This window comes from Salvia miltiorrhiza, chromosome 5 (genome assembly GCF_028751815.1).
Source record: "Salvia miltiorrhiza cultivar Shanhuang (shh) chromosome 5, IMPLAD_Smil_shh, whole genome shotgun sequence".
NCBI lineage: Eukaryota > Viridiplantae > Streptophyta > Magnoliopsida > Lamiales > Lamiaceae > Salvia > Salvia miltiorrhiza.
Genome location: NC_080391.1, coordinates 15,280,421 through 15,296,004, shown reverse-complemented (window position 1 = coordinate 15,296,004; position 15,584 = coordinate 15,280,421). Strand labels below are relative to the sequence as shown.

Here is a 15,584-nt window from a genome sequence, read left to right as displayed (position 1 = left end):
AAGGTGTGGAAGATCCCTATTCCAAACAAAGTCAAGCTTACCGCATGGAGAATTTTGAAGAACAGAATTCCGACGTGTGACAACCTCTTGAGAAGAAATGTGATGTTGTGTGAAGTCGAGGTGGGATGTAACGCCTGTTTTCATCGGCAGGAATCCACGAACCACGTGTTGATCCACTGTCCAAAGACCTCAAAGGTATGGGAAGCAATCTTTCAATGGCTCGGTGTTAGCATTGCGCAGCCATATGATGTGCCCTCGCACTTCCAGTTCTTTACTAGTTTGAGTGGCCGGAAAAGAAATAAGAAGCTCTTGATGGCTCTTTGGTGTTGTACTACTTGGCTTATTTGGAAAATGCGGAATGAGAGTAGATTTGAGAACAAAAGATGGGAGAGTGCAAACTTGTTTGGAAAAATCAAAGCTAGAGTGTGGAGTTGGGGTAGAATTTTTGGTTTTGTTAATGATGGAGTTGGGTTTCATAGGTGGATGTCGAATGATGAATCCCCGATGATTTTGTAATCTTCTTGGTACTACTGGTGCCTTATCGTTCTATAATATTTACTTTCCTTATCAAAAAAAAGTCTAAGGCTCTGTTTGAGAGAAGATCAAAATGACTTTTTCTCCATATTGCATAGGGAAAAACGAAATAAGGTTGCAAATTAAAAAAAAAAAAAACTGAAGTTGTCGACAAGTTTGAAGAAGTGAAGGAAGAGCTAGAGGCGAAGATGAAAAATATCAAGTTAAAAAAAAGGAGACTTTTTACATTGTATTTTGTATTGATTGTTACCTATTTGATGTTATCATGGTTTGAATTTATGTAAACAAAGTTAACTTTTGTATCGTTTGTGAGAAGTCGTCTTCCTTATTAAATCAAGTTTAGTTTGTATCGTCTATGAGACATCGTCTTCCTAATTAAATTCATTTTATGTTGAATTCATATTATTATTTTTTAATTATTTGGCGTGATTGAATGAGCAAAATGAAATTTATGGATAGAGTCCCAATCGTGTTGACAAAGTTGATTGAATTTATGGAACAATATTCACATTAAACAAGGCCCTTTTTACTCCATTAAATTTTCCATTGTCCAACTCCTTCATTAAGATTTTAATTAACTTCATTTATCTTTTCCTCTTTCAAAATACTTTTTAAAAAGAAATGACTATCAATCTTTCATTTAAGTTTATTGGAACATATAGTAGAAGAAGAAATACATTCAATTAGGATGTGAGAAAAGAGAATAAGTTCTTAAAATTTAGTGTTAATTAATTTTTCTTGATTCTAAGAGCATCTCCAACGCGGGGGGTCTTGCCGCCTCGATGCGGCACGCCGTGCTGGGCCGCGCATTGGCATGCCCCCGACTCATGCTTGGCAGACGGGGCGTGCCGCCTCAGCTCAGTGATGGAGGAAATGCCTTTGCATGTTATGCACGTGCAAGAGAGAGAGAGAGAGAGAGGCTATGGAGGAGAAGAAAAAAGGCATCATTGAGAGACTATTTCATTTTGTCCTATTTTTGTATAATTTTTATTGAACATTTTGTTCTATTTAGTTTTGTTGGGCTCTTTGTTTAAATTTAATTTTGTATTAAGTATTTATTTTATTTTAATTAATATAATGTTGGAAGTTAATTTTATTAAAATAATGAATTTTAAAATAAAAGAGTAAAAATGGGATAAAAATAAAAATAAAGATTATAGAGTCAATGCAATGAAGAAGGGAGGCGCTATGGTGGGGACCACCTTAGGACGTCTCTTTATAGTACCTTTTATAGTGGATGTTCTAATGCAAAAGCTTAAAGCATGCATCTTATATTTTAAAAATGATGGAGTAAATCTTTACCTTATAAACACCAAACTGTCATTATATCAAACTGGATTGCAAAATTAAAGACAATGAGCAAAGAAGAACGATTTGAGCAAAACATTCCCTAATTCTACAAAACAAATGAAGCAAAACATAGAATTCGTCATCCACTTCACAATATACCATGACATTTCACATGCTAAAATAAGTAACATGTCTTTCAAACTTGGTCCCATGCCAAACATTATTTCATCAAAAGTTAAAAACAACATCCTTAAATTCTGTAACTTGACTGTCTTGATTTCTTTGCGACCCCGACTACTCTCATAATACTATATATTTCTTACCTTTTGAAGATTTATAGTTACAACCACTGTATTTTTTTTTTTTTTTTTTTTTGATCGTTCAAAGTCATGTTAGATGTTAGTAGTTAGTTCCCCATCCACTCCAAGAACCACCTTATCTCTCCATTCACCAAACTCCACCTTATATCTCCAATCACCAATTCGTTCCCAAGAGGGATCGAACCCGGGTCACTTCACTTAAGTGAGGACCCGGTGGCCAGTGGGCTAAGCCCCCTGGTTGTTACAACCACTGTATTATATATACCTTCTTATAAAATGTACACGCGTCTAAAATAATAAATAAGTTACACAAATTAAAAGGTTTGAATGAATTCACAATTAAACACTAATAATTCCGAAGGACTTGAGAAAAAGAAAGCAAATTAGTACACTTATTTTGTAATTAGTTCGAAACAATTATAGAGTACACCTCCAAATCATAAATTGTTGAGATAGAGATTTGATAAATCACGAAAAAGGATAAGGCAAACAAGTACGAAGTAGGGTATGATCGATGTGTAAAGCAAAATTCAAACTTTGGTGCATGAAAAGACTCAAAAACTTTAAAAAATTTAAAGAAAAGTGAGAATTGGAGCGACGAAATAAACAAAAAAAAGAAATTAAGACTTGACTAAAATAGTGAATCCAAATAGACATAATTGCCACTACTGCACCCAACAATCGCTGATACACAATCTGCCCTCAATATTATTACAAGACAAACCCAAAGATAATACTAATTGACAATTTGTTTCATGTTTCAGATTCTGACATATGAATTGTGATTATCAAACATAAGGCACAACTCATATCTCTCTCTCTCTCTCTCAATAATTGTGAATGATTGATGCTATTTGGCATATATACTTAATATATTTAAATTTTTTATTTAAAATAAAAATAAAATTGAGCTAAGTTGACCGTTTTATACTACGCATTTTTTATTTGCAATTTTATTTTTTAAAATAAAAAATATAAAAACATAAAAATTAACTACAATGTGTACAAAAAAATAAACTAACTAAATTCTATTTTTTTTTTGATCAATTAAAAATATATTAAAAAACTGGGGCGGTACCAGGAGTACCAAAAACATCATACAAGTGGTGCATACTCGTTAGAGCACCACAAGGTAAAAGGAACATTGGAATCGACCACATGGAAGATTTTGTTCCAGCTCCAAAGCCTCCCTTTGACCTCATTAACAAGATTGGACACCTCCCAATTCTTGTTCTCAAACCTACTCTCATTCCTATACTTCCAGATCAGCCAAACAGTCCCGATCCAAAGAGCTTTAAGGAAGTTCTTGTTTCTCTTACCTCTTCCTCCTCCAATGAAAGACATGAAATGATGTTCGACTTTTTGTGGTTTAGCCGTTTTCATTCCGATCCATTGATTGATTTTGTCCCACACGCGGTCGACTTTCGGACAATGGAGAAAAGAATGTTCAGTTGTTTCCTCCCTCCACACACACGCATTGCACCACTGTTCTTCGGCTGGGATTAGGACATTCCTTTTGAGAAGATTTTCGCATGTTGGCAGCCTGTTACAAATGCTTCTCCAAGCTGTCACTCTGGCTTTGTTAGGGGCCGGTGCCGTCCACAGTTGTGCGCTAGCTTCAATGTGTCTCCCAAAATGATCACCTTCCGCCTTTGCGCACTCCTCATAGGCCTCTTTAGTTGAGAATTTTCCCCCCGCTGCGTCCTTCCAGCTCCAGCCGTCCTTTAGGTCTGGGCAAGGAGAAAGCGCCCCAATGACTGACCGCAAATTTTCCTCCATCTCTTTCTCCCTCTCCCTCAGCTCCCTTCGCCACTTGAGATCCCACACCCACCCTTCCTCCGTCCATTTCCCAGCCTCCTCCACATTACCATCTTTAAAGAGGGTAAGATTAAAAAGTCTAGGGAAGAGGATTTTGAGGTTGCTGTTCCCCACCCACGTCTCACCCCAAAAACTTACCTCTCTACCATTCCCCATAATCCTTTGAATATTGCCACTAAACCACTTTTCTTCCTCCCTCCCCACCCTCCCAACAATTTTCGACCACCATCCCTTCATCCCTCCCCTTTTCTCCACCCTCCACTCCCCCCCCTCCCCTCTTGACAAATCCCCGTACAAGGACTTAATCACCCTGACCCACAACGCCTCCCTCTCGAAATTTTAAATTTTTAAATTTTTTATCATATTATGACTGGTCATAGATTTATTATTATTATTATTATTATTATTATTATTATTATTATTATAAATAAATTCAAAGACCGTGTGGCGAAGAACTCGAACCCAATACCTCATGTCTTGAACCTTAACATCTTATGACTCGGCCAACACACGCACATAAATACATAGATTTATTGATCATGAATTACTTGGCACATCATTATAAAACTCGATCGTTTAATATCCAGCCGCCGTGATTAAAAAAAAAAGAGCGTGATTTGATTTTCGGTCCCATTTTTAAAGATCCGCATGCTTAAAAGATTTGTTTGATTTCTTGAAAATTGGGGAATTGAAGAATTTAAGAAAAGAAAAACAAGGACTTTTTTTTTCTTTCGAGATGCGAGAACAACGTTATTCCCTGCACAACACTACAAGATTTTCTTCACTTTTTCCATTTGTCTTTTGCATTTTCTCCAAGGTTAAGTACCAACTTTTCCTCCCAACATTGACACTCATATCGTCTTTAACACCCTAACGTCAGGGTTGACACGATTTGCTTCAGTTTTGACATGTTGATTCAGTAAACAGTGCCAATCTTGATGTTAGGGTGTTAAAGGCGATAGGGGGTGTCAACGTTGGGGGAAAATTGGTACTTAACCATTTTATTTATTACTGCAATTAATATGGTACTTATAATGGGACTTTTTATTTTTATATAGTATGCTTTATTACTGCAAATGAATATGTTATTATGTTACGTCGTTTAGGAAATGAAAACTCTTTGCACTGAGTCCAAAAACTAACCTATATTTTTTTCATAAAGACCGTACATATTGGCATAAGAGATTATTTGTTATTTTATAATTTCATTCAAATAGCAAAAAAAAAAAGTAAGATGCTGAATAAATAGAACACTCACAACTCCTTTTTGGTTGCTCTTCTTTTAAAGAGATAAAAATAAGCTAAAGTTATGTCGGTTGTCCCTTCGTTTAAAACTTCTTGCTATCTCTTAGACTAGGAAAGAATTCCCAAAATCCATGTAATTGGTGCCTATGATCATCCAATCATTTGATTCAGTTCCAAGAGATTATGGGCTCACTAATGATTTAATTTTAATCTCTCGCTATTTAAGAAAAATCATATTTACCACTAGAGTTAGGGCTTTAAATTAATAGAACTAATCGCAAGTTATTCGAGATTTGATCATTCAAAGAAAAATTGTTTGGAGCTCGATTCCATAGTAAACGAGCCGAATTCGAGCCTGATTTCGAGTTTGATAATTTTATCGAATGAAGCTCGCGAATATATTCAAATTTGTTTGTTCGTGAACATATTAGCAAGTCTGTTCACGAACCTTCAATCGAGTTAGTGCACGAGCCTTAAACGAGTCGAACTCTAGCTCGAGTAACATATTGATTAAGTTAAAGAGTATTTTAAATATTTTTCAAGTATTTTCTAAGATTTTAACGAGTTCAAATTCGAATATCATCTTATATGAATATTTGATGAGTCAAATTCGAGCCTGCTAATATTCAGGTCGACTCATTTACATGTTGTAATTGTAATGAGCAAAACACTACATTGGTGGCATTGACTATATAACTAAGATACGCGTATTGATTAAAATGATGTTAGTACGTCTAATGAGGTTTGAAATTTCGTCTCGGATGTTAGATTGTTGAGTAGAACATAAGGAATTAATAGCGCTTGGAGTTGATAAATAACGTGTGTAGGGAAGCCTCGTATGAAGTAATGACATATCAAGATAATTTGATAATATTCATATCTGTTTCAAACAATAGTAAAATTGAGATACTATCATAAAAAGTTATAGTATTGTGTGTATGACTCAATTAAAATATTGAACACTAATTTGTAATCTCGATCACCAACAAAAAAAAGCTGTCACGAAATGACTTCATTCCAACCTCTTATGAATATTAGTAATATTAGAATTCATATATTTCCAAATTGCTACTCCATTAAATATGCCACCATAGAACCGTTATTTCCCAAAGTTATGCATGAATTTCTAAGAAAAACAAGAAAACAAAATCGAATACAATAATAAAAAATAGTAAAAGGGAGAGAGAGAAGAAACAAGAAAGCAAAGTCGAATATACATCAGTTTGTGTCCATGATAATTAAAGATGGGACTGAACTTAGAAATCAAGAAACATGTTTGATCCATTCCTTCACGTGTGTCACCATTACTCTGCCTAAATCATGCTTAATCATTGCCATTTTTTTTTCGTTTTTTTTTTTTTTTTAATTCCTCAATCATGTTTTCTCTTAATGTTTCTATTCTTCCCCACACATTCTCAATCCAAATCTGAAGGCGCACAAGACGTTCACAAAATTCTTCAACTAAAAAACCAGACAAAAATAAACTACTGAAATCGCCCATGGCTTCTTCCACAGATAGCGTAAAATAAAATAAAAAAAGCAGTAAAAAATATTCACAAGCTATACCATTCCCACCTCTCCATTCTTTACTATGTTTGAGTATTATACCTCCGCCGCCGCCACCACCACCGACCACTATCCCACTAAAATGAAACAAAGATTGCATCACAAATTAAGAAAAAGAAAGTGGAATGAATAGTTCAAACTCTGAGCAAATAAATGCTGAGCTCGGGGCCTCCATTCCCATCGGGATTCATCATGTAGAAAGCCTCGGAGTCTTTGGAGCCGACAACCCTCTCGAATTTGGCTCTCATATACATCATATCGCCGTCGGGGAGGACGCCGGCGCCCATGGAGATGGGGCCGACGGCGTTGAGCACCTTCCAGTCATCGGGCCCGCACTCACGGCGCATAGCGTAGCCGCACTTCTTCCCATTGCAGTAGGTGCGCCACACGGGCTCTTCCAGAAGCTTCGCCCCCTTCTTCTCGGCCCGCTTCTCGCACTCCAGCGCGATCCTCACCAGCCCCGACGCCATCTCCTTCACCAGCGCGCTCGTCGGCGTCGCCAGCTCCACCAGGAACGCCGGCGCCACCTTGAAATCCTCCTGGAACGCGAACCGGACGTGGCCGCGCCGCTGCCCGAAGAGGGTGCCCACCACGCGGGCCCCCAGGCCCGACGAGAACGGCGCCCGGGCCCGCCCCAGTGCGAGGGCCGCGCGCAGCTTCGAGATGGCGACCACTGATATCTTTTTCCGCCCAGATTGCTGCATTGGGAAAATCTTGTCTCTCTCGTCGCTCAAATTCAAGATATCTTCCATTTCGTTGTCTTCATCTTCGGCTCCCTTCTTTTTCCAGAGGAAGTATCTGCGGGAGAATGAGAATGAGTCTTGAGGGGTTTTAGCCATGATTGATTTCATCTAGAGAAGAGAGATAGGAAAAGAAGAAGAAGAAGAAGAAGAAAGGGATTAAAGCAAGAGAACAAAGGAATAAATTAAAGGAAAGATGGCTTCTTTTTGTCTTGAAAGATAGCTAGCTAGAAACAATCTTTAATGTGAAAATAAAAATAAAAGGAAGCAAAGGGTTGTGATTGCTAGAATATGTTTTGATCTAATTATATGTTGTCTTATTTAAATGTGCTTTATGGTGGGGTGATTTTGGTGGTGAGAGGGAGAATTCTGACAAAAAGAAGGTGATCAGCCCCACCAAACTGAATCGGGAAAACATGAGATATTGAGAATGTACAGACAACGTTAGTCTTAGGAGAGTGTGAAATTTGTGAAGTGAAAAAAAGTGGATAATAAAAAAAAGTAATTATAATGGGAATCTGAGGGTTTATAGTATAATTGAATTTTGTTGGTGGGGGCTGGCTGGGCTGCTTGCATTGGAAACAGTTATACACACAGCCCAACTGTAGCCGCTCTGGACCACTGCATTTCCCAAAAACATATTTTGCCATTTTTTGACGTCGTTCCACCATCAACTGCACGCTTATTCACCGCCACCACCGCCGCCGCAGTTGCACAACCAGACCATTGGGATCTGTTGCAACTCTAGACTTGACAAACTCACTAAACCTAATCTATGGACACCATGATCATCACAAACTAGTTTAATACCAAAAAATTTAATTTATTTTCTAAAATAAAAATAGGACTTAATTATTTTACTATACTATATATTGTACTTATTTTTTAAATTTATTTTGAATTTTTATTTTTATTTTATTTTTTAATAAAAATAAAAGTTACAAAAAAATTAGGGAAAATTGCACCTAAATACACAAACTTTGCCAAAAATCCATATTTGACGCGAAGTTAGGATTTTACATTTTAATACACGACTTTCGTTGTTGTCCAAATTTGACACGACTTAATTCTTAAAAATTCAAAAAACAACTCCTTTTTATAAATAATTATACAAAGACCCACTTATGTCATAATTTGGGACATTTAAACCAAAACAAGATATTTCCTTATGATATTTTCTTTTAAACCATTTTAGGCGCGGATCAAAGATCAAAAGAAAACATCATAAGGAAAAATAGCTAAATTTTATTTTTATTTTAAAAATTAATTAAATAAATTAATATTTTTTTTATTTAATTATTTTATGGATGGCCACAACGTGATAATTTAACATCACTCTTTCTTATTCCACTATTGTTAAACGGGTTAATAGCCGGAAAATACACGAACTATCACCAGATTTGCATTTTGCACACGACCTTCAAAAATAGCTCCAGAATACACCACCTTTCGATTTAATTTCAATTTGCACATGCGTTGACCATCACTTAAACTCTAGATGACGTGTCTCCCGGAATTTGCAGACGTGAACGCACCGGCGATGAACTAAAACGACGTCGTTTTGTCAAAGCTTTTTTAAATAAAAAAAATTAAAAAAAACATCAAATCTGGCTATCCCTCTCCCCCGACCCCTCTCTCCTCTGCTCCAGCGAGCAGCAAGCCACCGCCGCCGCTACGCCTGACGCCGTCGAACTCATGTCTCTCACAGCTCCCTCTCTCGGCCATATCCGCGACGGGAGCAGCGCCGTTCAACCGCTGCCTCCCCCCTTTCAGATCTGGAGCCATTACCCTATTCAGAAACCAGAGAATCAATCCTCCTCCCACCAAACCGATGCGGCGAGTCCAAGTCGTCTGACTCGAAGAGCTGCTCGATTCAGGAGAGCAGCAGCGGCGGCGGCGAGAGGAAGGCGATGAGCAACAGCTTGAGTTCCGCTTCGAGGAAATACAGAGGCGTGCGCTAGCGGAAGTGGGGGAAGTGGGCGGCGGAGATCCGCGATCTGGTGAAGCAAAAACGTGTAGAAATCGATGGTGGATTGTGGGTAGCGGAGATCCGCGCACGATCCGGTGAAGCAGAAGGCGTGGAGGGCTGGATTGTAGGCGGCGGCGGCGTCCTCGGGCGTCGTTGTAGAAATCGATGGTGGATTCTTGCTGCTGGGGTTTCTCTGAGGGACGGTGGGGCGATGGCGGATTCTTGCTGTTGGGGTTTCTCAGAGGGAGGGCAGGGCGATGGCGGAGGGGGTGGGGGTGGCGCCGGATTCAGCGAGAAAGAAGAAGAGGTGGGGTTGGTGACGGTGGCTTGGGGGTGGAGAGGTGTCGGATTCTTCATAAGTTTATTTATTTATTTATTTATTTTTGAGGAAATTCTTAAAATATCAAAAGAGAGAAAAACTTAATTTCTATTCAAAACGACGTCGTTTTGAACACGTGGCTTGCCACCGTGTAAAAAATCCACACATAATGCCATGTAATTTGAAATAATTTCCACGTCATCACCGGTCAAACATAAAAGTCACCGGAACTTTCGCCGTGTGCAAATTGCGATTAAATCAAAAGGTGGTGTATTCTGGAGCTATTTTTGAAGGTCATGTGCAATTTGCAAATATGGAGAAAGTTCGTGTATTTTTTGGCTATTAACCCTTGTTAAACGTGCCGAGAGCTGCCACGCCAATATATCGTAAAGACTATTAAGTCTGCATCATAAAGACTATTTTAAGTTAACTTATTAAGAAATCATTAACTCTAATCCCCTTAATGTAAAACAAAGAAAATATATCATAGAGACTTTATTAGTCATATGAATTGTTATAGGATCAGTTTTCATTGGAAGTAACAAGTGTTGAATAAATAAGCTAACATGATGACATTTTTAAGTTTGAGTTGTTGAATTGTAAAGAAGTGAGTGGGATTTGGTTCTACCAACTAATTCATATCTACCTTGCATATATGTGTGCCGTACATATACGTGTGTGCATGCTGTCTCAAAATTGTCAAACAATAATGTTGAAATTGATTGTGCGATTGTGCAAACTAAGTAAAATTGATTGTGTTTTTACAATTGGTACTTTGGCTCAGTATTGCTTTATTTGTTAAACCCTTCAGCATATTGACTGTAAGCATTGCATTCAGCATAAGCATAAAACTGAATTCAAGTTTTATCAGACTGACTCAAGTCATTGATCTTTTAAACTGCACATTGCTTTAACTGAAAAGACAACTGAAAAATTTTCTAAGCCAATTAAAACTTTCTACCACATTCCACACACGTTTCAGTTACTAGTCCAACTAATCTGTTGACGAGCAATCAGTAGAGTAGCGCTAACTGATCACTCTGTTAGGCAGAGTTTATCTGGACATCAGTCAGCTAACTTTAGGTTGCTGATTTATGTCATTTAGTTGACTCATTATCAGCTAGTCTACCTTAGAACATTCAAATTGAGAAAAAAGCGAAAAATGTTGACTGGTGTATTTCTCCCTCCCCATACGCAGTTACATTCTCCCCTCGAGACCAACACCATTTGCTCACAGTATAATTGTACATTGCAGTAGTCCTCAAAAATCTACTCTGTTCTGGCTCCTGGAGGGGTGGGCATTGGCCGCGTCAATTCTCTAACCGGATGGCCCATCCATATTTAGAATGGACTCTGATTTAGATCAGATCCTAATGAGAGTTTGACTAGGTCAGTGCTATACATTGTCGGAAGTTTATCTAGTGAAAATATCATTGTAAGTTAATTCTCTTTTCTATTCTTCCAATTGTGTAAAAATAAAGTTACATCTTTTACCCTATTACAAATAGAATAAATTGTTTGAAATTTTTATTGATTGATGAAATATAGAACAATCATAGAAGTTAGATTTATCATTATAAATAGAATACTAAAACGTAAGCGATGTTTGCAAAAACTTTGGTTTTTCTTTTCTATGATTAATAGTTAATTGTGTGAGAAAGGAAAGCGCATAGATTCCTAACAGATAAGCCGGCCCATGTGCTGTTTTGGCATCAATGGGCCTGTTGAAAAGGCCCAACTAGTTTGATATATATTCGTCATTCGTGTAATGGTTTCAAGTATATATCTATTATCGAGATCAAATAGAATTAAATTTAATATTTAAGAAAAGTGGTAGCCGATTGCAGCAAAAGAACTCATGATAAACTCCAAAACTTGTTTAGCATTATGGTATTCGATTAAATGCGTAGACTTCATGTCTCATGGAATCTATATATAAATTAAGCTGGATAAAGTGGTATTAGATTTAGGAAGGATCTCCCCCACGTGCGGATGTATACCTGGTATGGAGCACTTAAATTAATCTTAATGCAGAAGATTAATTAATTTTTTATTAATAATTAATATATACTTAATAGGTGATTATTATATTCTATCAACTATTAGTCAATAAATAACTATAATCATGGAAGTCCGCGAAGCTATTAGACTAGATCTCCAACATCTTCACATTCTAATAATTATGTTCAGCTAGCCTAACCCGGCCACTTACGTACGTAGAAAAACATTAATGAAATCTTTAAATCATAGTGTTACTTTGAAACATTTTTTTTTTGACACTTTTGGAAGGGGGAGGGGGAGCGATGAGTTTGAACCTTGGATCTCATTATTCATAAACAGGAGTTCGCACCGCTTGGTGTCCCCTTGGAAATTGTGTTACTTTGAAACATAGAACAAGGAAAACAATTGATAAAGCACAAAAAATGTTTAAAATATCAACAGACTCAAAACGCATGCATGCAAAGATATAGTATATTTCTTCCGTTCACAAACAATAGTTTATTTCTAATATTTTGAACGTTTATAAAAATTAGTCATTTTTTATTTATGGACAATACTCATCACATGATTAACTTCTTTCTCCACTCATAAAACAGTTATTATTAACAATATTTTTTTAGGTGAGATCTTTAATTATTTTTATCCAGAATTATTTTTTATGCACGAAACAAGTATTTGTATTATTTCCTCATACATAACCATAGGTCCATAACAATTGCACACGTTCACGTAGTATAAAATATAAGGGTACATTGAATGAACATACATACCAAAAAATCAAAATCCCACAAATAATGAAAAAAAAAATTAATTAAATGTGATATTACACTGAAATTCAGAAATACTGAATTAAATCACACTGTTACATAAAATCCAAATGCAAGAAACCAAGTTAAAAAAATGTCTAGACGTAAGAAACATAAAGCACGTACTCCAAAACCCCATAATTCTGGAGAGGATCATACGAATAAGTGTTGGAAATGGAAAATCCTCGAGCCATCCGAAAAACTCCGGTGCCACCGACAACCGGCAGCTCCCGGTTAAGCCTGTGAATAGGATTCCGGCCGGCGATAGAGAGGGTGCTGCCATTATAGGGGCCTGCCATGAACACCAAATTAAGGTTCATTGCGAAAGCCGATTCGTGGAAGCCTGCGGATGTGATAAGCCCCTGAGCCCGGCCCAGTTTGGCCGAATTCCGGTCGGGCTCAGCCGTTACCAAGTCATCGAAAACCCTAACTTGGCCGAATGAAGTTGGTGAGGCGGCAGTGACCTCGGCCCGCGCCACCTCCCAAATGGTGGCGTTGGGCCCGCCTAAGGCGTCTTGGATATACAAACGGAGTTTTACGAATTTTTCTTTGCGTTGAGACACGTTTCTGAACCACTTTTCTGCCTCTTTTGCGTACTCGATATAGCGTGTGTGCTTGCTATCACCAATGAAGAAAATATTAGAATTTTGCAAATTTTATCCATCTCTCTAGCGTAGGTTAATTTTTATATATATTAATACGTAATATGTTGTGGAGTTTGGGAGTTATATATAGAGGAGGATTTAGGCATGGGCTTAGAAAGATTCAAAGATGTTGAATTAATGTTGCCTGCAGGCTGCAGCCTACATACAAACATTCGATTTAATAAAATTTATAAGCAGAATTAATTAATATAAGGGTATTACCTGTAAGATGTTCGGCAATCGGACTTGTTTAGCAGATTAATTTATGTTCGAATCTTGGTCAAATATTTAGCTGGATTTTGCTCACAAGTGACAAGTGCATGTGTTATATTACCAAACTTTGTACGTTATTCATACAATTAAATGTGTGTGCATAATTTTGGGACAACGGCATGGATTTATTTTGATTGGTACATTTAGTTTAGTTAAAAATAATTTTTTAAAGTGTTAATTGTAGGATATCCAAATTCTGTTCTTTCTTTTTAATTTGTAAAAAGAACATGAATTTTTTAATTTTTAGAATTTGGCTCGAATTAGATCTTTGGTAACGCTTAATCCTATTGAATTGCCAGGTAGTTAATTTCCGACTTCCAAGTATAAGATTAAGTTTGGTCGGAATTTTAATCGGGTTAAATTTAAAAAAAAAAACAAAAATTCATGTATTTATCGATTAAGAAAATAGTACTCGCTCTGTCCCACGAATCTTGATGCATTTGTTTTCGGCACGGGAATTAAGGAGTTGTAGATTAGTGTTTTAAGTATGTATATATGTATATTATGGAAAAATGATAAAGTAGAAAAGTGATAATTAAGTATAATTAAGAATCCTTATTTTTTAGCTAATTGTTACTAAATTTAAAAATGCATCAAGATTTGTGGGAATGGAGGGAGTATTAGCTAAAAATTGAAATTTAAATATATACTTCTGTGTATTATCAGCATTTAATCTTTCCTAAAAATAGGAAAATGAGATGCAACATAATACCAAAATTGAGTAGAAAATCTCTTAATTTTTACTTCACATACTTTCGGTTCAGAGTTGATCTCACATGTAATTCGGAGATCACGGAAGCGTAAGTCCGGCCCGTTAAGCTCATATTCATTTATGGGCCTGGCTAGACCAGCCCAATTAAAGAAAAGGTACAATTATAGGCGTTCAGTTTGATGGATAGTATATACTCCCTCCGTCCCGCCCAAGATGCTACATATTCCTTTTTGGGTCGTCCCAACGAAGATGCTACATTTCTATATTTGGCAAAAATAAGGAATTTTAAACACTTAATTAACACTAATTAAGTATTTCTTTATTACATTCTCTCTCCTACTTTATCACTTTATTATCTTCTCTTTCTTACTTTATCACTTTCTCTCTCCTACTTTATCACTTTATTACCTTATTTTTCTTATTTTATCACTTTCTCTCTCCTACTTTATCACTTTATTATTACACACTTAAAACATTAATCTACAACTCCTTAAATCCCGTGCCGAAAGGTAAATGTAGCGTCTTGGCCGGGACGGAGGGAGTATAAAGAAACAATAGGGGCCGAATGGCCCTATTCAACATACAACATCAAATTTTGTCCACCATTTGAAAAAACATAAATTTTGGCCATTTTTTGTATGTCATGACTATTCTACCCTTCTCTCTCTTTCCTCTCTCTTTCTCATCTCCCTCTCTCTCTCTCTCTCCAGCGGCTCCTCTCTCTGCTCCAGCGGCTCCTCTCTCTCTCTCTCTCTCCAGCGGCTGCGCGGCAGCGGCGCCGAGCTTGAAGAATTCGTCGGAGCTCTCGCGGCGGTGGTGGAGGAGATCCTTCCTCTCTCTCTCCAGCGGCTGCCGCTCTCTCCTCTCTCTTTCTCATCTCCCTCTCTCTCTCCAGCGCGCCGCCTGGGCAGAATTCGTCGGAGGATGAGGCGGCGGCGGCAGATCTGGTCTGATGAGGCGGCGGTGGATCTGATCTGATCGTTGCGCCGCCTCCTCCATCGGCAGATCTGATATTCGCCTCCTTCGATTTCAGCCATGGCAGATCTGATCTGATCTGTGTGCTGCACGTATGGCACTTATGGCACTATTAGTGCCATAAGTGCCATAAGTGCACACTTCCCCCTAGGGTTTAGATATTTCATTTAGGGTTTAGATTATCCATTTGGGGTTTAGATGTTCCATTTAGGGTTTAGATTATCCATTTAGGGTTTAGATGTTCTATTTAGGGTTTAAATGATGTTATTGTTGTTGTTTCTGTATTTGTGCTGCACGTATGACACTATTAGTGCCATAAGTGCCCAAATGACCATTTTACGTAGTTTTATTTTGAATTTCCGTTGGCACTTA

At 37.4% G+C, this 15,584-nt stretch overlaps 2 protein-coding genes across 2 annotated transcripts; both read right to left on the bottom strand.

Annotated features, from left to right (window-relative positions):
* Positions 1–6,651: 6,651 nt before the first annotated feature.
* On the bottom strand, positions 6,652–7,952 carry LOC130986313 (protein MIZU-KUSSEI 1-like). The gene has a single exon (XM_057909690.1). The coding sequence runs from the start codon at positions 7,622–7,624 to the stop codon at positions 6,908–6,910; it is 717 nt and encodes a 238-aa protein (XP_057765673.1). The 5' UTR covers positions 7,625–7,952; the 3' UTR covers positions 6,652–6,907.
* A 4,754-nt stretch (positions 7,953–12,706) lies between these two features.
* Positions 12,707–14,355, bottom strand: LOC131025563 (dirigent protein 22-like). The gene is made up of 2 exons (XM_057955360.1): positions 14,279–14,355; positions 12,707–13,226 (listed from the first exon to the last, which is right to left on the bottom strand). Exons 1-2 carry the CDS (start codon positions 14,353–14,355, stop codon positions 12,707–12,709), a joined length of 597 nt encoding a protein of 198 aa, XP_057811343.1.
* Positions 14,356–15,584: the final 1,229 nt, after the last annotated feature.